The sequence below is a fragment of the Lagenorhynchus albirostris genome, chromosome 19 (assembly GCF_949774975.1).
Source record: "Lagenorhynchus albirostris chromosome 19, mLagAlb1.1, whole genome shotgun sequence".
Lineage (NCBI taxonomy): Eukaryota > Metazoa > Chordata > Mammalia > Artiodactyla > Delphinidae > Lagenorhynchus > Lagenorhynchus albirostris.
In genome coordinates this window covers 58,670,380-58,690,375 of record NC_083113.1, presented here as the reverse complement: position 1 = coordinate 58,690,375, position 19,996 = coordinate 58,670,380, and the positions used below count along the sequence as shown (strand labels likewise).

At 52.1% G+C, this 19,996-nt stretch overlaps 1 protein-coding gene across 2 annotated transcripts in view; it reads right to left on the bottom strand.

Moving 5' to 3' along the window:
* The window catches only part of JPH3 (junctophilin 3), a 157,479-nt gene that overhangs the window by 76,421 nt on the left and 61,062 nt on the right, over positions 1–19,996 (bottom strand). Inside the window, exon 1 of one of the 2 annotated variants that reach the window (XM_060130263.1) lies at positions 4,602–5,175. The exons of the other annotated variant lie outside the window; for it this stretch is intronic. Coding sequence (XP_059986246.1) covers positions 4,602–4,983 — 382 coding nt within the window. The 5' untranslated portion in view covers positions 4,984–5,175. Of the gene's footprint in view, positions 1–4,601; positions 5,176–19,996 lie in introns of those variants that run through there. 2 annotated transcript variants of the gene reach the window in all.

Sequence of the window (19,996 nt, the reverse complement as noted above, 5' to 3'; positions counted from 1 at the left end):
GTCAGCGAGGGCTACTCACTAGCCAGCCGGCGGAGGGCTATTTTCGGAGGATGCTGATACTTAGTTCCTCACCAGCCCAGTTAGGCTTCCTAATATAAGGCTCGTTACATCGCCCCGGGGCTGTGCTGGATGGGGGGAGTTTTCAGCTACACTCCTTTCTCAGCTATTATTGGCAACAAAGAACTAGTTACTTGCTTTCCCCTCTCCTTCACCTCATGGAGACTTTTCCCTCCCCAAAGGGGCTGAAAGGCTCTCTGAGGAGATGCTTTTATCTCCAATTGCCTTTTGTTTCTGAAATGAGTTCCTATTGGCATAATAGCCGTGTCCATGGACCTGCGTCCTCCTAAATTGAGCATTTGGATTAAAAAAAAAACAAAACAGTTTACTTTTCACATATTCCTGGCCAAGCACCGAAAACATGACCAGTGGTCACTGACTTTGGATGAGGGTTTTTCCCCCTTCAAGGGGGCATTAACTGCCTAAACGTGTATTTAAAGTGGAAACAAAGCCGCGAGTCATCTGTATCTCAGCCCTGCTCCGCGGCTGGTACCCTCCCTTTACAGGGAGAGCTGCTTCTCAGGAGCTGGAGCTGGGAGGGAGCTGGAGTACCTGGCAATCGAACAAAGCTGGAGGATGCACATGGCTGTGTTTTGGAAGACAGGGTGGAAACCATCTCTGGGTGACAGGTGTACTGTGTGCGCGCAGGCACCAGGGAATCTGAATTTTGACTGTGGGCGTGTGTGATTCGTGTGTGGGCTGAGGGATCTGGGCCGGTGAACGGAATCTGTAACTGAGGGGGAGCGGCCGGGTGTGTGCAATGACTCATATCTTTCGGGCTGTGGGAGGGTTTTATTTGTGGGGGGGGTAACTTTTGGTCCGTGGGATCCTGTGTGCATGGCACCCAGCAGGAAATATTTACCTGTACAGCAAAGCAGGGGTCCAGCGAGCAGACAAGAGGGCCTGGGTGTGGTGTCTGCCCGTGTGCATCTGCCTCCAACTCCTCTGCTGCACCCAGAGGAGAACGGGTACGGAGGAAGAGGAAGGAACAAGGAGGGAGTTTTGCACGAGGGAGTTTAGAGACAGGTGTTCCACACAGGAGCACGGGATCTGGAACCGCTGCCCCGAGCGTGAATGCTGGTGCCGCCCAGCGTTCACCAGCCAACTCATCTGGCTCCTCTGAGACTCAGCTTCCCAACGTGGGAAATAGGAGGACGGAGAAAACCAAGCCCGGAGAGGTACAGGGATTGAGTGCTGTAATTATACATACACTAGCCCCATGCTCGGCACACAGCAAGTGCTGAACATTGCCATTTATTATCATTTTCATTATCATCATCGTCATGTCTGGCTGTTGGTTCTAATAATGATCACTGTAAGCAACATTCATCACATATGAACTGTAATAATAAAACAGGGTTAAATAATAACGAATGCTTACTCTATTCCTGGCATTGACGTGTACACCGCCTCAATTAATCTCCACCTACTTCACAGTTATTATCAGCCCTTTGTACAGCTTCAGAAACAGAAGCGCAGAGAAGTTAAGTAACTTGCCCAAGGTCACAGAGCAGAGCAAAGGCACCCCTGGGATTCAAGCCCAACGGATGCCAACCCCACAGCATGTGCTCTTGCCACCCTGGGCCCTCAGGCCTCACCGTCAATGCGGGGTCACCTGACAGACAGTGAAGGCCGCTCAGCTCACTTTAGTGAGCAATGCATGCCTTGCGCCCGGGGGAGGAGGAACCTGGAGGAGGGGGAGTTGGCAGAAGTGTCCCCAGCTGAAATGGATTCCATACCAATTCCAGCTAAATGCAGACTACATTTGCCGTCGGTGCATTATTCATGAAAATCACCACTTCCCCAAGTCAGCACTGGGAGCTGGGCTGAAGTTCGGGAGCTCTGCTGATGCGGGCCCAACATTCCCACTCCTTGTGCAAAGGAAGAGTAGGACTGGAGTCAGGACCGTGAACTCATTAAGGCTCTACCTGCCGTCTCCAAAACATGGCCCACCCCCGCCCACCAGCTGAATTGGGAGCAGGCGACGAGGCCCACCGTTCTGTACTGGCAGACTACGACACCCCATGTCGGCTCTGCTCACCCCACGCGCTGCTTGAGGGCAAACATTCTCAACAGTCCCCTCCTTCCTAATGAGGAGCGGGGACCACGTTCCAGAAAAGTGGCCCCAGAGGTCTGGGCCTGATTATTCCAGGCCAGAAAGGTCAATTCGACTTTCCATCATGCCCTGTTGCCAACTGAAAGACAGCAGTCGGCCGGGCGCCCTGCATCTGTGTGCCTGCCTCAGCTGGCATACAGGTGGTGTGATGTGAGGAAAGAGGGCCCCACCCTGGACAGATCAGGGGTTCAAACCCTCGACTCTGCCACCAAAGGCTGGGGGTTCTATCCTGTCTCGGGGGCTCCGGGGCCTCCCTGGCTCTGTCTGTGATGGATATGACCCTTGCCCCTCCAACGCGTGAGACTCAAGCAACACAGTGCAGACGGAAGTGCTTTAGGGAGTGGACACGGCGTAGCCGGGTGAATGGCGGGTAGAGACCCAAGGATGTCCACCCAACGACGGCAGCACTCCTCACAACGACGCATCTGCTCCTACGCTCACGCCCAGCCCCAGAATCAGGCCCTCCCCTCCCAGCCTTCACAGCGAAATTACCACCCTTCCCTCTGAAATGGAAGTTCCGCGAGGGCACAGCTCTCCGTCTGCTGTTCTCCCAGAGCCCCGACCACCTGCTCAGAGTAGGCACTCAGTAGATGCCTGTGGAACGGAGCATAGAATTCTGTTGGCCACTGAAGATTTCTGGGGAAGGTGGGCCGACTGGGGTGCTGGACCTCACTCTCAGACACTCTGCTGAGCTCCAGAGGGACCGGGGCTCCTCTCCTCCCAGGCTCCAGTCTCTAGGCACAGGCACAGCTGGGAGCACCTCTGGAGGGATGGATCTGCCTAGCGGCCAGACCAGAGCCCCTGGGTGACAACGGTCGGTCCCCGGGTTCCCAAAGAGCCCAGCTGGGAGCGCCAAGCTGCTCGGCCGCCCACCTCAGCCACCCACATCTGCGCCTGGGCCTTGCCGTGCCTGCGCGTGCGTGCGCGCGCACACACACACACACGCTCACACACACACACACGCACACGCGCACACACACACGCGCGCGCGCGCGCGCACACACACACACACACACACACACACACACACACACACACACACACGCGGCCTAGAACCCAGGGAGGGCCGTCTGCTCAGCCTGCCCCAGCGCCCCAGGGTCAGGGAAGCTCTCCAACCCACTCCAGGAAAACAACAACAGCACAGAAGAGGCCGCCTGGGACGGGGCGCCACGGCTTTGACAGGCAAGAGCGTTATATAAGTAACTGCCCCCCACGCCTCCTCCCCTCGGGCGAATAACGAACCCTGCCTCCCGGCTGTATAAGCCAAAGTAATAATTACTCTCCAGCCCTCCGTCACTTGTGGATGTGGCCGGGGAGCAGGTGTTTAACTCGGAGGCAGCGAGCAGGAGACCACACGCACGCTCGTGATCTCTGTGCCGAAGCACGCAAGTCCCCCCTGGGCCCCACTGCTTTCCCAGGCGTGCCTTAAAAATTCCTGGGGAGCCATGGAGCCACTTCTGGGGCGGAGCTCCTAGGTGGGGGAGGGAGCCTCTAGAGAGCAGGCTCGTTTGGGGTCTGGCTTGCAGAAACACTAAACGCTCCACGCCTCTCAGACGCCCCGAGGAGTGGACACCGGACCGTCTGGGACGGGGGGAGGGGGGGACAGCCGCAAAGCTGGCCAGGGCTCCCCGCACAGAAACCATCCTACAGCCGCGGCGGCGGGTGGGCAGGCGGGCAGCGCTCTGGCTTCCAGCCGGGAATGTGGTGGCATCTTAGGATGAAGGCACAGAGCGCCCCTAAACTAATGGTGAAAATGATTCAGCCACTGAAAGCCGAGCTTCCTGAGCTTCCTGGGCTCGCGCTAAACAGATGGGCCTCCCTCCCTCCTCCCCTCAGCAGCCTGCTCCGGCAGTGCTAGCCCGCGTCCAACCACCTAGAAGTTTATTGCCTTGTTGTGATGGTTTGGGTTTGCAGCCCCCGCCTCTAGCTCTCCCAGCCACTCTCTTTCCATTGGCTTGGGTTGATCAGGACTAAGGGAGGCCCGTCGGCACCGCAGGAAAACAAGCAGCAGAGCTGGGGCCTGACTCCTAGAGGCCGACACCCAGGGAGCTTTGCCAACAAGGGGAGGGGGCCCTCTCCCAGCCCCCCTGCGCCCTTGCTGGGTCCCGGAGGAGGCCGCGGGCCCAGTCTGGCCTTTCCGGCCTCCTCTTGGACGATGCACTGACACTGCTCAGCTCCGCGGCTCCCGGGCCTGGCACTGCTCCTGGAAAGCCCCCAACACCCTTCAGCTAGCACAGGGGCACTGTCCCCCGCCAGGCAGTGGGGCAACCTGTAGCCAAGGCCGCTGTGGCCTCCAGGGAGCCCCAGGAAATGCCCCAGGTGCCCACGGCCCTCTGGAGGGAAAAGCTGGACTTCCCCAGAGATAAACAGAAGAGGCAAGAGAAGAAGGTCCCTCCTCCGCCAGCCCCCGCGCGCCCAGCGCACCTACCTCCATCGGAGTAGGTCTCGGTGCCGTAGCCGTCCTGCAGCCCGTTGCTCCAGGTCCCTTCGTACTTGGCCCCGTTGCCCGTGCACTCCCGCACCCCGTAGCGCCCCTTAAATCCGTGCGTCCACTCGCCCTTGTACACCCACTTCCCCTTGCTCTCCAGGCCGATGCCGTGGCGCTTGCCCTGCGCCCAAGTGCCCTGGTACGTGTTGCCGCTGGGCCAGGTGTAGACGCCCAGTACCTCGAAGCCGTGGCTCCACGAGCCGGTGTATTCGCCTTGGCCCTTGGGGCCGGTGCAGACGCCATGGCCGTGCGCCTTGCCGTCCTCCCAGCCTCCACAGTAGGACCCTCCATCGTCAAAATTAAACCTACCCCCACTGGACATGCATGTAACTCGGTTTGCAAATCCCGCAAACGGTGAAAAAAAAAAAAAGGCGATCAACAAACCGGAGTCTTGGTTGGCTGGCTGGCTGGTTTTGTTTTGCTTTTTTTTTTTTTTTTTTTTAAAGGAAGAATGGAGAAAGCAAAAAACACAGCGAGCAGGTCCCGGTCGGCGGGCGGCCGCGGCGCCGGCTTCGGTGGAATTTAAGTCAATTGGGGGCGATTATTCATTTTCGAGCTGCGCCGCGGAGCCTGACCAGCGTCTCGCGCTCCCGCTGGAGACAGGACCGGAGGGGAGGAGGGCGGGGGAGGGGAGGGGAGGGGAGGGGGAGGGAGGGGGCAGGAGCAGGAGCGTCTGGTGCAAACGGCTCCACCTCAGCTGCAAGTGCCCCTCGGAGGCGAGCCCGCCGGGCTGGCCGCGCAGGCCGGGCGAGGACAGCGGAGCTCAGGCCTGGGGCGCAGTCCCCCACCTGCGGCTGCCGCGCTGCGGGCGCCCGAGGGCGGCGGCGGGGCCCGCGGGCGGCGGCGGCACGGGCGGCGGCGCGGGCGGCTGCACCATATTGGGGGCCGCGGGCCGGGCCGGGCGGCGGCGGCAGCAGCAATGCGGCTGGTCGGGCGGCGGCGGCGGCGGCGGCGGCGGCGGCGGCGGGCGGCGGGCGGCGGGCGGCGGGCGGCGGGCGGCAGCGGCGGCGTGCGCTCCGGGGCCGGCTCGCGCGCTCGGGCCGGCGCGGCGCGCGCCCGTAGCCCGCGCCCCGCCCGCGCGCGCGCCCCCGCACCCCGCCGCCCGCGCGCCCCCGCCCGGCCCCCCGCCCCCAGCGCGCCGGCTGCCTGGAGAGGGGAGCTGCTCCTCCTGGTCTAGGGCGCGTGGCGCAGGCGGAGGCCCCAGGCGCCCCGCCCGCCCGCCTTCCCCTCTTGCTCGGGCCAGCCTGGAAATAGGGGTCCAGCCGGGGCGCCCCAGCCCCCCCTTTCCCGGGACTTGGATTTAAAGGGACAGGAACTGCGTAACGGGAAGGCGCCCAGCACCCAGGGCGCTCTCTGCCCCCTCCCGGGAGCTGCGAGGTGAAGCCCTGCACAGCACGCCCAGGGTGGGCCGGGGGCGCCCCGCATGTTTCGGCTCCCCCACCCGCATGTTTCGGCTCCCCCACCCCGAGCCTCGCCCCTCGCGCCCGGTTCCCGCCTGCGACGCCTGGCCCTGACTTGACTGAAGAGGCTTTTGGCGGACCACAGGTGGTTTTCTCTACGACAAATGATCCGTCCTTTTTCCTTACAGGCAGTTCGGGTCCACATTTGGGGGAAGGGTGATGCTCGCCTTAGAAAACTGGTATTTGGAGATTAGCCCCGCCCCATAAATTAAGAGAAAGTCCGGCTACACGCACATACCTTGGAGTAAAGACACCCAAATTCCGTCCCTCCCCCGCGCCCTGGCCAACAGGTAGCCCCCCATCCCGGGAGCGGTTGTGCTTTGGGGGAGCAAGTGGGATCGCCACTCGGGCGTTATTAGGTCTCTCTCCACACATACTCCCATCCCCCACCCCCAAGAGATGGTGTCTGATTGCTGGATCCGAGTATCCTGGGACCAATTTGAAATGCATTTCCTGGCCCATAAATCCGTAGGCAGGAGCCCGAGTTCCCAGCTCTCCCGGAACGTGTTGGGCAAACGGCAGCACCCGAGTGCTGCGGGGGGAGACTGCACAGGGTCGGGGCTCGTTGGAGTGCAGGGGTGACTCGGGCCGAGCAGAGTCAGGAATTGCAAGACAGGCCTTGGAGCTGAGATTTAGGACGCCAAAAGAGCTACACTTTGAAGTCACCACTAGCCAGGGGCCCTGCTCACACCGCCTGCCAGCACTGTTCCCACCTTTGGCCAAACGGGCTCTCACTGGAAAACTAGCCCCTCCTCCTTCTCCCAGAGTTCACGCTCAACTTCTTGTCTTGACCTGAGCACCAAAGCCCCCTCCCTAAAGGGTCACCAGCCTGCAGGGCAGTCCTCTCTTTACCAGCCCCCTGCAGAGGGACAATTAGGGAGTTTTCAGTTTTGCTTTGTGACTTTGCAGTTACAGTGATTCAATGCACCTTCTAGGTGGCGCCTCCCTGTACTCTCCGGAAGGTTTTGCTAAACTCCTAGGGGTGGAATTCTTGGGGAGAGCACATCTTGGACTTAATGGACGTTGCCAAATGGCTCTCCGGAACACCTGGAGCAATTTCCTTCTCACCCTGCAGTGCACTGCACTTCTGGTTCTCCACTTTCTGGCTAAAACTCGGTGTTATCAGACTTAGGTCTGCATTTTTTTTTCTCTCTAAATGGATATAAAATAGTATCTCACGGCTGTTCGGTGTAAATGAAAAATAAGATATCATGAATGTGTAAGGGAAAGGGCTGCAGACTTTCCTCAAGATTCAGATTCAAATCCTGCCTCCATGGCCCAGCAGCTGTGTGGCTTTGGGCAATTCCCATCAGGTCGCTGTGAGAACTCAGCTCAGCTGAGCGCCCAGTGCCCGCTAGGCGCTCAAGAAGTGGGAAGTGGTGTTATTAGAAGCCCAGCCCCCAGCAAAGGTCACGGCTTTCTACATGGGATGCCCAGCCTTCAGCCTGCTTCCCTCGACACTGCTGACATAAAATTGCCGTTTCTCTTGGACAGTCTGCACTTTCTTTCATTTTATTTCCAAGCTCTCTTTTGCTGATTCAGCAGCCCTTCCTCACACAAGCAGTGGATTGCAACTGAGATCTCGCTGGGAAATGGTGATTGGTTCCGAGCAATTACTGGTCAGCACCTTCTACCTCTGGCTAATGCATACCCTTCCCCCAGGCAATTCCAAACACGCCCCCCCCCATGACCCTGCCTCCTCTCAGATTAGCTCCAACAGTGACAGACTCTCTTCCCTGTAATGCAGATAGTAGAGGCATTCATTTTGTGCAATTTGGAAATCATTCTCCCATAAAGTAGGGCTGGCGGTATTGATTTCATTTTGGAGGAAACTGTCCAAGGCTATAAACACAGTACCACCCAGCAATCTCAAAACACAAGCCAGGGAGAAGGAACAAAAAGCCAGACCACCATGAGGAATTTCACGGTTCTGTGCACCAGGCTCTGGGGTGAACAGCTCACATTAGTGACTCCACGGGCAACTCCTCAGGTGACCTGGGCTTCCACAATGACCAGGTTAAAGCCCGCTCTGGGAAGTGCCCGGCCAAAGGGAAGATATTGATTAAGCAGGATTCCAGCCCAAGCTGTCTGCTTTGCCAGCCTCCAGGGTGTGCATTGCCATTTCCTATGCCCACTCCCTCTTCCTGGGACCGGGAAGTTTTCCGGTTTCAGCTCCAGAAAGGCTTCCTGTTTTCCCTATATAAAGAATGCCTCCCTCTCACCTCCACAGAAGCCCATGTGTTTCCTTCAGAGACCTGAGCTGCAATCTATAGTTTCCCCTTTGTCTCCTTGAAGGTGCCTATGTTTACCCTACACAGTGAGACATCTGCATCGGGAGCTCCCTTTCTTCATGCTCTCTTATAACGTGATACTGACGCTCTATCTGCTGGGAGGTGGGCCGGCTGGTGAGTATAGCAGAAGTGGCACAATGTGATTTCGAAGGTTAGGGTGTAAACGGTGACACAGCTTCTGCCTCATGCTCTTGAGATCTGGGAGCATGGGCCCATCTCACCATGCTGTCAGGAAGCCCAAGCAGCCCGTGAAGAGGCTCATCAGGAGAGAAATGGGCCCTCCAGCCCTCAGCCCCAGCTGGACTCCCAGCCAGCAGCCAGCCCCAGTTGACAGCTCTGTAAGCACACCATTTTGAAAGTCAGTCCACCAGCTCCTGTCCGGCCACACCAGCAAATGCCACGTGGATCAGAGACCCCATCCATGGGGCTTTCCCCCCCATGCCTTGTCATAATTCCGATTTCTCTTTTTCCCTTTTGAGGTGTAACTGACACACAACATTATACTAGTTTCAGATGTACAACAATGATTTGATATTTGTATATATTGCAAAATGATCACCACAATAAGTCTAATTAACATCCATCACCATACAGAGTTACAGAATCATTTTTTTCTTGTGATGAGAACATTTAAGATTTACTCTCTTAGGGCTTCCCTGGTGGCGCAGTGGTTAAGAATCCACCTGCCAATGCAGGGGACATGGGTTCGAGCCCTGGTCCGGGAAGATCCCACGTGCCACGGAGCAGCTAAGCCCATGCACCACAACTGCTGAGCCTGCGCTCTAGAGCCCGCGAGCCATAACTACTGAACCCATGTGCCACAACTACTGAACCTGCGCGCCTAGAGCCCGTGCTCCACAACAAGAGAAACCACCACAATGAGAAGCCCCCGCTCGCCGCAACTAGAGAAAGCCCGTGCGCAGCAACGAAGACCCAATGCAGCTAAAAATAAAATAAATTTATTAAAAAGAAAAAAAAGCTCTGCTCTCTTAGCAGCTTTCAAATCTGCAACGCAGTACTGTTAACTAAAGTCACCATGCTGTGCATTACATCCTGGGACTTATTTACTTTATAAGTGGAAGTTTGTACTTTTTGACCCCCTTCACCCATTTTGCCTACGCCCCTCCCCTGCAACCTCCAGTCCAATCTGTTCTCTGTATCTGTGAGCTTTTGTTTTTTTTTGTTTTAGATTCCACAAGTGAGATGAAATTATATTTGTCTTTCTCTGACTTATTTCACTTAGCATAATGACCTCAAGGTCCATCTAGGTTGTTGCAAATGGCAGGGTTTCCTTCATTTTTATGGCTGAGTGATATTCCATTATTTCTATATCTACCTCATTTTCTTTATTCATTCGTCCAGCAACGGACACTTAGGTTGTTTCCATCATAATTTCAATTTCTGAACAAAATAGATGATTATTGCTTTGTGAAGTCAGGCAGAGGTCACGTCAACTGCAGCTCAGGGGCCACTGCCTGCTTTTATAAACAAAGTCTGGTTGGAACACACCATGCCCATTTATTACACGTGGCTACAACTGCTTTTACACTCAGTGGTAGAGGTGAATAATTTGGACAGAAACCACGTGGCCATAAAGCCTAAAATATTTACCATCTTGCCCTTTACGGAGAAAGTTTGCCAAGCCCTGTGTATCAGTCTGTTGAGGCTTCCATTACAGAGTAACAGAGACTGAGCGGCTTACACAACGAAAATTTATTTTCTGGAGGCTGGAAGTCCTAGATCATGGTGTCAGCATGGTCAGGTTCTAGAGAGGGGCCCTTCCTGACTTGCAGATGGCTGCCTCCTCATGGGTCCTCCCATGGCAGAGAGAGAGAGAGAGCAAGAGAGAGAGAGAGCAAGAGAGAGAGCAAGAAGGAGAAAGAGAGCGAGCTGTCTGGTGTCTTTTCTTATAAGGACACTAATCCTAAGGGATCAGAGCCCCACCCTTATGACCTCATTTAACTTTACTTCATTAGAGGCCCTGTCTACAAACACAGCCACACTGCGGGGTAGGGCTTCAATATATGAACTGGGGGGGGGGGGGAACAAGTGTTCAGTCCATAACAGCCTGTTTTATGCCACTAAATTTGGGGGATATTTGTTACACAGCAGTATGGACTGCACAGCAGAATGGACTGCATGCCTCATGCAGATGTAGCCACATCTGTGTCACTCATTCTCATGCCCCCCAAGCTGGAACACAGTCAGTGTACAGTACACTTTTGTTGCATGAATATGCTGACCTAAGAGTTAGTGTTAAGTAGGGTGATGAGAGGGACAAGTACCCTATCAGGCATTGGGGAACCTGGATTCTGGTCTCAGTTCTGACACTAACTTGTGTGACACTGGACAAGTCTCCCAGAGCTTCCTGAGGCCGAGTGGCTTTACCTATAAAGTGGGGAGCAAGACGGTTTCCCTGGTCCCTCGGCTCTCAGGCTGCAGGACTTCCCCTAGCAGTCCCCGCCTACTCTTCCTACACTTCAGTGTGACCCTGCCCTGCCGTGCCATGGATTACTTATCAGGACTGTGGCCGTAGTAAGCAATGAGCAAACCTCTTCAGAAGGGCTTATCTTTTTAGGGTCACCCAGGCCAGCTTCCAAGGCTTGATCTCTCCACCCCAAAACTGGTCCCACTACACAAACTCATGCAAACGTGGGAATTCTGCCTGGCTACAGCTCCAGGAGCAGCTGTTAAGACAGGCATCCGTGATCTCATCTGCGCAGTCCCCTTTGCTGCCGGGGTGTGAAAACCAGCTCAGCTGTTTCTTCGCTGGGAGCCCATTATGGGATGGCTCTGTGCCTCGCTCTCTTCATCTGTAAAATGACACCAACACCTGTTCCTATTTTGTAGGGTTGGGGCAAAGAGCAAAGGACTCAACCCAGGTAAGTAAGGTGTTTGTACGGTCCCCACCGCCTCATTGGTCCTCAATAACTCATAACTGTTATTAGTATTATTCCTGCCCCTTTCCAGGGATAATTTTCCCAAGAACGAGGATGATCTTGTTACAGGAGCTGCCTCTGCCCTGAGCAGGTGGAGAGGTGCTGGAGGCCCCCGGGTCCTCCCCCTCCCATTCTCTCCTTCTCCTAAACCACCATCATTCATCTTCCAGTTGTAACTCTCTGCCTGTCCCTGCTCAGGTCCCAGAGAAGAGAAGATAATTGCTTGGAGGTGCCCATGAGGGTCTACACCTTGAGACTGTCCTGGGCTCTTCCTTCTCCCCAAACCAGAGGCAGGGAAAGACGGCAGCCCTGGATGGGAGCACAGTGAGGAGTAGACAGGCTTCTTGGATGTCCTTGGCCCATTTCTGTTGCAAGGTCCCTGAGCACCTGATTTCATCTAATTCCTGGCAGGACCCTTTGGGGTCCAGACTGTGACCATCACTTTCTCCTTAAAGATGGGGAAACTGAGGCTCAAGCAGGTAAAGTGAGTGACCCCAGGCCACATATGGCTAGCAAGTGTCAGCTCCAGAAAGGCAAGGAGGGGACTTCCCTGGTGGCCCAGTGGTAAAGAATCTGCCTTCCAATTCAGGGGACCCGCGTTCGATCCCTGGTCAGGGAACTAAGATCCCACATGCCGCGGGGCAACTAAGCCTGCGCGCCACAACTACTGAGCCTGTGTGCCTCGACTAGAGAGCCGTGTGCCGCGAACTACAGAGCCCATGTGCCCTGGAGCCCGCGAGCCACAAGTAGAGAGAGAAAACCCGCACACCACAACTAGAGAGAAGCCCGCATGCTGCAACGCAGATCCCGCGTGCTGCAACGAAGACCCAACACAGCCAAAAATAATTTAAAAATTAATTAAATATTTTTTTAAAAAATGAAAGGCGAGGAGAACTCTTTGGGGAATCTCACTCCTGGCCTGCTCTGGGATGCTGGCACCCAGGCTTCAGGGCAAGCATCCCATCCCCAGGGGTTGATCTGTGTGGAGGTGATAACAAAGGAATCCTTTGTTTTTGATTAATTGCTAACCAGCTCCAGGGTCAAAAGAGAAAAGGAGAAAAGTTGAGAACTTAAGCTTTGAGCTTTGAAATGCTACCCTAAGACACCCTGCTGGGTGCTTCTTCTCTCCACCCTGTGGCTGCAAGGCCCACGTCTTAGTCCCAGGAAATGCTGGTCCCCAGGTCACAGATAAGGCACTGAGGCAGAGAGCAGATAAGCAATTTGCCTAAGATAGGCAAGTAAATCCTGTAGGAGCTGGTTCTCCAAGCTTGACACTCCAAGTTCAAGTGTTTCCAGACTCATTCAAACTGTCCTCTCTGCCAGGAGGGTCAGGAACCCTCATCCTGGACCATCCCTCATTAGGACAGCCAGTGGGTGCTTGCGGCAAGCTGGGCTCAGTGCCCTGAAACCCCCAAGCCACATCAGCCCCCAGATGGTGTCACTTTACGGATGAGGAAAGTCTCGGGCACATGAGCTAACCTGCCCGTGAGGGGCAGAGTCTAGATTCGGAGCAAGCACGCAGTCACCCCCTCCTCCCTGCTGTCCGGCAACATCCCTGCCATCCTTCTCCCGCTCCCTGCTGGGATCACGCCATCGGGAGCTGGCAGCAATAGCGGCAGCAATAGTACCCTGATGCGAGGTGGGCGCTCTGCTCTGCCCGGTACCCACCCCTCACGGTAACAAGATACACGCACCACGTGGCTCAAGATACAGGACGTTTCCCTGAGCACCTCCCACCCATCGCCCCTCCACCCACTGCAGGGAACAGCTATTCTGAACTGTATCACCCCAAATTCGTTTTGCCTTACCTTGGAACTTCATGTTAATGGAATCACACGTGTGTGTGTGGCTTCTTTCACTCAACGCTATGTCTCAGATTCATCTGTTTTGTTACGTGCAACTGCACTTTGTTCTTTTCAGTGCTGTTACTGTTCCATTGTATGAATGTACTACAATTTATTTCTCTGCTCTCCTGTTGATACACAGGTGTGTTGTTTCCAGTTTGGCGTTATTTTGAATAAAGCTGGTATGAGCACGCCTATGTGTCTTCTGGGGGGCACTCATTTCTCTTGGGTATACACCTAGGCATGAACTTACTGGGACTAGAGGAGAAGTATACAGTTCAGTTGACCCTTGAACAACGAGGGGAGTAGGGGCACCCACCCTCCGTGCGGTCAAAAATTCACATATAACTTATAATCGGCCCTCTGTATCCACAGGTTCTCTGCATCCACGTTTCTGCATCCACGGATTCAACCTACCACAAATTGTTTAGTGCTGTAGTATTTACTGTCGAAAAAAATCTGTCTATTTTTAAGTGGACCCACACAGTTCAAACCTGTGTTGTTCAAGTGTCAAATGCATTTAAGTTTAGTCTTTAGTTTCCCAAAGTGGTTGAATCAGTTAGCATGCCCCCAGCAGAAGGTGAGAGTTCCAGTAGCTCCACAGCATCACCGACACTTGGTAATGTCAGTCTTTTTAATTTTAGCCATTCTAGTGAATGTGTAGTGGTATCTCATTATGATTTTAATGTGCATTTCTCAGATAAACACTTTGTAAATTAATTGGGCTTATTTTTTCCTTGTATTCACTATTTAATTTTTGATGTTTATATCTATTATTATTTATTGTTTATATGTAGTTTTACAGTTTCCTTCTGAGAATATCATATGCTACTGATTTTCTGTTTAGATCGCGAATGTAAAGTTTTCTTTGAAAATAAATCTATCCATGTTTTTAAAAAGGGGGCCAGGGGAAGATCTATTTAAAGAAAAATATTATGCAAACCACAGGCCATCAGGGATAAGAATGTGCAATTTAGTGGAACAGAGGGGGATCTCTCCGATCTTAAAGATGGAGGCAAAATCAGGCTCTGGACAGAAACCAGAACCCAAGTCCCTCTCTTTTCCTGAGCTCCACTGTCTCTCCTGCTGTTTGCTCTGCGTTTCCGCTCCCCACAGACCAGCTTTCTCTGCTGCGGGGTGCTCTTCCCATCACCTCTCAGTCCAACACACTGGCAGTCAATAACCTTGACTCTCTGGATCCTGACTCCCTGGAGAGATGCAGCTTAGGTCAGCTAGAGTCAGGTGTCCATCCCTGACCCAATCAGCTGTGGTCAGGGAGTGGGGTCCTGCCTTGTGACAGCAAGAAGAAGACATGATTGGCATTTCTAGTGCAAGTTAGAGGAAGGAGATTCTGAGGCAAAAACTGGGATGTGTGTTCATGAAAAAAATGCTCAACATCGCTAATTATTAGAGAAATGCAAATCAAAATCAAATCAAAATACCAATCAAAATCATCTCACTCCCGTCAGAATGGCCATCATCAAAAAGCCTAAATATATGAGAATTCCCTGGCAGTCCAGTGGTTAGGACAGTGGTGGCCCAGGTTCAATCCCTAGTTGGGCAACTAAGATCCCACAAGTGGTGCGGCCAAAAAAAAAAAAGTCTACAAATAATAAATGCTGGAGAGGGTGTGGAGAAAAGGCAACCCTCCTACACTGTTGGCAGGAATGTAAATTGGTGCAGCCACTATGGAGAACAGTATGGAGGTTCCTTAAAAAACTAAAAGCAGAGTTGGCATATGATCCCATACTCCTACCCCTGGGCATATATCCAGAGAGAACTATAATTCAAAAAGATACATCTACCCCAATGTCCATTGCAGCACTGTCTACAATAGCCAAGACATTGAAGCAACCTAAATGTCCATCGACAGATGAATGGATAAAGAAGATGTGGTACATATATACAGTGGAATACTACTCAGCCATAAAAAATAATGCCATTTGCAGCAACATGGATGGTCCTTGAGATTACCATACTAAGTGAAGTCAGACAGAGAAAGACAAATATCATATGATACCACTTATATGTGGAATCAAAAAAAAAAAAGATACAAATGAACTTATTTACAAAACAGAACCAGACCTACAGACATAGAAAACAAGCTTTATGGGGACTTCCCTGGTGGTCCAGTGGTTAAGACTCTGCGCTCCCAATGCAGGAGGCCCAGGTTCGACCCCTGGTCAGGGAACTAGATCCCACACGCCACAAGTGAAAGATCCTGTGTGCCAAAACTAAAGATCCCACATGCAGCAACGAAGATCCCGCATGCTGCAACTAAGACCTGGCACAGCTAAATAAATAAATATTTTTTTAAAAAGAAAACAAGTTTGTGGTTGCCAAAGTGGATGGGGCGGAGAGGGATAAGTGAGGAGGTTGGGATTAACACATACGTACTACTATATATAAAATAGATAACCAACAAGGACCTACTGCATAGCACAGGGAACTCTACATAATATTCTGTAATAACCTATAAGGGAAAAGAATCTGAAAAAGAATATATATTTATAATCTCAATCACTTTGCTGTACACCTAAAACTAACATGACATTGTAAATGAACCATACATAAATAAAATAAAAAAATAAAATAAATTGGGATGTGTGTTCTGTCAATGGGACAGATGATTTGAAACTGAGAATGAAAGAGCTTTGAAAAATGGCAGGTATAATTTTACTTCCTTATTTACCAAGATCTAGACCTATTTATGACTCCAGGGGGCGCTGTCACCGGGTCATTCAATTTCTAGATGAAGACAATTATGAAGAAGAGAGTGCCAGAGGAATAAAGAAGAAAGAGAAGGAGTGATTTGGATGGATTAGCAAGAAGGAAAAAGAGAGGCTTTGGTGGTGTAGGTGATGATAGTGGTGATGCTGTGCTGATGGTGTTGGTGATGGTGATGATGGTGATGATGAGGAAGATGATGGTGATGTTGGTGATGATGATGGTGATGGTGAGGAAGATGATGGTGATGTTGGTGATGCTGATGGTGTTGGTGATGATGATGGTGATGATGAGGAAGATGATGGTGATGTTGGTGATGATGATGGTGATGGTGAGGAAGATGATGGTGATGTTGGTGATGATGGTGGTGATGCTGATGGTGTTGGTGATGATGATGGTGATGATGAGGAAGATGATGGTGATGTTGGTGATGATGATGGTGATGGTGATGTTGGTGATGATGGTGATGTTGGTGATGATGATGGTGATGGTGATGTTGGTGATGTTGGTGATGATGGTGATGGTGATCATGATTAATTATTACATCTGTGTGCCTGGCTCTGTGCCAAGCACTTGACATTTGCCATCACATTTAATCCTACAACAACTTTATGAGGCTGGTACTATCATTAACCCCATTTTACAGATGAGGAAACCTGAGGCTCGGACAGGTCAAGTCACTTGCGCAAGGTGGAAATGAACCCAATCAGCCAACAGCAAAGAATGCGCTTGCAACTACCACACTTTTCTGTCTCAAGTGTGTAAACGTCCCCTCACTGGGGAAGACAAGCTATTATCTGTGGTCAAGCCACATATTCAGACATTTTAATGAATGGCTTTATAGCGTTGTACATGAATAACCACCCAGGCCAAGGAGTTGAACGTTATCGTCACCCCAAAACCCACAGTGTGCCCCTCCCCAATCATAACCTCTCCTCTCCTAAACAGAGCCATTAATCTGAATTTATAAATATCATTTTTTCTTTATAGTTTGCCACCTGTGTATATGTATCCCTAAACCCTGTAGTTTAGTTTCGTCTATTTGGAACTTTATGTGACTAGAATTATACTACATGCATTTTTTTTTGCCCAACATTCCGCTGAGGGTCATTCATGTGGTTGTATGTCTCTGGGATTCATTCATTCTCTTAACTGTATAATATTCCATTGTGTGAATACATCAAATGTTACTCAGCTGTTCTACTGTAACTAGACATTCAGGCTGGTTGTTTCCAGTTTAGGGCTATTAAAAACAATGACTCTTGCTTTCTGATCTATGTGTTCTGGAACGTGTGCACACATCTCTGTCCCAGGAGCACTTATTCAGTCACAGGACTCACCATCCCTCTCCGGGATCCCAGGTTAGGCAGGCGCCTCTTCTCCGAGCCTTGTCAGCACCTGTGCTCCTCTGGCTTTAGCACATGCCACTCTGCCATGTAGTTAGCTTTTAATTCATGGTCTCACCCACTCACATGGCAGGGGGAGCACTGCAAGGTGGGATCCCATCCGATTCCTCTCGTCCCCCTCTGCGCCCGGCACGGTGTCTGGCATACATCAGGAATGCGATCGTTGCATTTTGAGTCAATGATGAATGAACAAACCAAGGAATGAATGAACGGTGGGTGTTCCCTAAACATCTGTTGAACCGAAGCGTGTCACATAAGGGAACGGTGGAGCCCGGAGGTGCTGTTAGCTGGGGCTGCTTTCGATCTGTGTTTGACCTTGCTTGACACTGATGTCACGGCGGTGGCACTGGGGACACAGTCCATGGGCAGAGGGGTGGGAGGATTAGGACGCCTCACTCACGCTTCCTGCTCAGCAGGTGGGATGTCGGAGACAGAGACACATCCAGGGAAACCCTTCCCAGCCGGATCGCTTTTCTCTATTCCCTCCTTCTCTGCCTCCCAGGGCTAATGAGTGTGATTAGACCTCATTAGAACAAGGCAGCCAGTGGCTTTCTCCTGCCTTTCATCTACTGTGTATCCGGAGGGGTGAACTGGATGACTGTGCGGGTGTGTGCGTGTGCCTGTGCGTGTGCATGTGCGTGTGCATGTGCGCACGTGTGTGTTGGGGGTCTGGCCTGAAGATGCTTGTGAATTTGCTGGCTCATCAAAGAGGAAGATGAAAGTCGTGGAGTCTGGGTGAGGGCCGTGGGCAGGGGCTGAGCTGCCATAGGTGGTGGGTGTATCAAGGATCAAAGCCAGTGTAGACCGGCTCAGAGGCCGGGGGAGGGGAAGTCATGGTAGTGGATGGGAGCCCCGACCAGCGCAGACCAGCTTCCTTAGGCATGCGGGCCAGGCCAGGTGAGTTCAAGCCGGTCCTATCAACGATGGGTCTTGTCAGTGCCCACTGGCCTTGGGATTACACCCAGCCCTCTTAACACGGTTTAGAAGGCCTCCCTGACCAGCGCCGGGCTCTGCCTCCCACCTCCTCCCTTCCTACTCCCTTCCCTGCTCCTAGGTCCCCCGCTGGTTCTGCCTTCACCTGTTCTGTTTGCCCTCCTGCTGTATCCTGTCCCATCTCTGCTTAGTAACTCTTTCCAGGAAGTCTGCCTGACCCCCTACCGCTTCCAAGGCCAGGACAGGTGGCCCTGCCTGTGCTGCCATAGCTCCTTGGACCCCCCAAATTGTGGCAGTTGGCGTACCGTGGGGTCCAGGCTTGCTCCCCATCTGTATTCTCTGCCAGATGATTACAAGCAGGGACCATGTTTGCTGGGTTCCCATTCTAACCCAACTCAGTGTCCATCCACAGTAGATGCTCAACAAGTACGTTTTGGGGGTGATGAAATGAAGAAGGTGGGCAAGTATTTGCCGAGGACCATGGGGTGACTCAGGGCTACCTGGGCCTGGGGACAGCTCCTCCCCTCGTCCAGCTCTGCCCCACACCTCGCCTTCCACATGGACGTAGCCCCCCTTTCCTCCTCTTGAGCAGCTGTGTCCTGCGCCAACTTGAGCCCGCAGTGGACACAGGGTTGCTAAGAACCCACTACCCTTTGCTCAGGCAAAAGCACTCAGATTCTCCCCGATTCTCAGCCTACGTGTCGGGCGTCTTCACTCAGGTGCTGAGGACCTGATTTAGGCCCTGAATGAGGCGGTACCTGAGGGCGGATGGATGTCTGAACTTACCCACTTACTGATACAGAAGCAAACAGATCTCTTTTTGTGTACCCCACTCTGAGCTGGGTTTTCTGACACTGGCAAAAAGACCTTTTTAAACACTCCCATTTACCACTGCAACAAAAAGAATAAAATATCTAGGAATAAACCTACCTAAGGAGACAAAAGACCTGTATGCAGAACATTATAAGACACTGATGAAAGAAATTAAAGATGATACAAATAGATGGAGAGATATACCATGTTCTTGGATTGGAAGAATCAACATTGTGAAAATGACTCTACTACCCAAAGCAATCTACAGATTCAATGCAATCCCTCTCAAACTACCACTGGCATTTTTCACAGAACTAGAACAAAAAATTGCACAATCTGTATGGAAACACAAAAGACCCCGAATACCCAAAGCAATCTTGAGAACGAAAAATGGAGCTGGAGGAATCTGGTTCCCTGACTTCAGACTATACTACAAAGCTACAGTAATCAAGGCAGTATGGTACTGGCACAAAAACAGAAAGATAGATCAATGGAACAGGATAGAAAGCCCAGAGATAAACCCACGCACACATGGTCACCTTATCTTTTATAAAGGAGGCAGGAATGTACAGTGGAGAAAGGACAGCCTCTTCAATAAGTGGTGCTGGGAAAACTGGACAGTTGCATGTAAAAGTATGAGATTAGACCACTCCCTAACACCATACACAAAAATAAGTTCAAAATGGATTAAAGACCTAAATGTAAGGCCAGAAACTATCAAACACTTAGAGGAAAACATAGGCAGAACACTCTACGACATAAATCACAGCAAGATGCTATTTGACCCACCTCCTAGAGAAATGGAAATAAAAACAAAAATAAACAAATGGGACCTAATGAAACTTCAAAGCTTTTGCACAGCAAAGGAAACCATAAACAAGACCAAAAGACAACCCTCAGAATGGGAGAAAATATTTGCAAA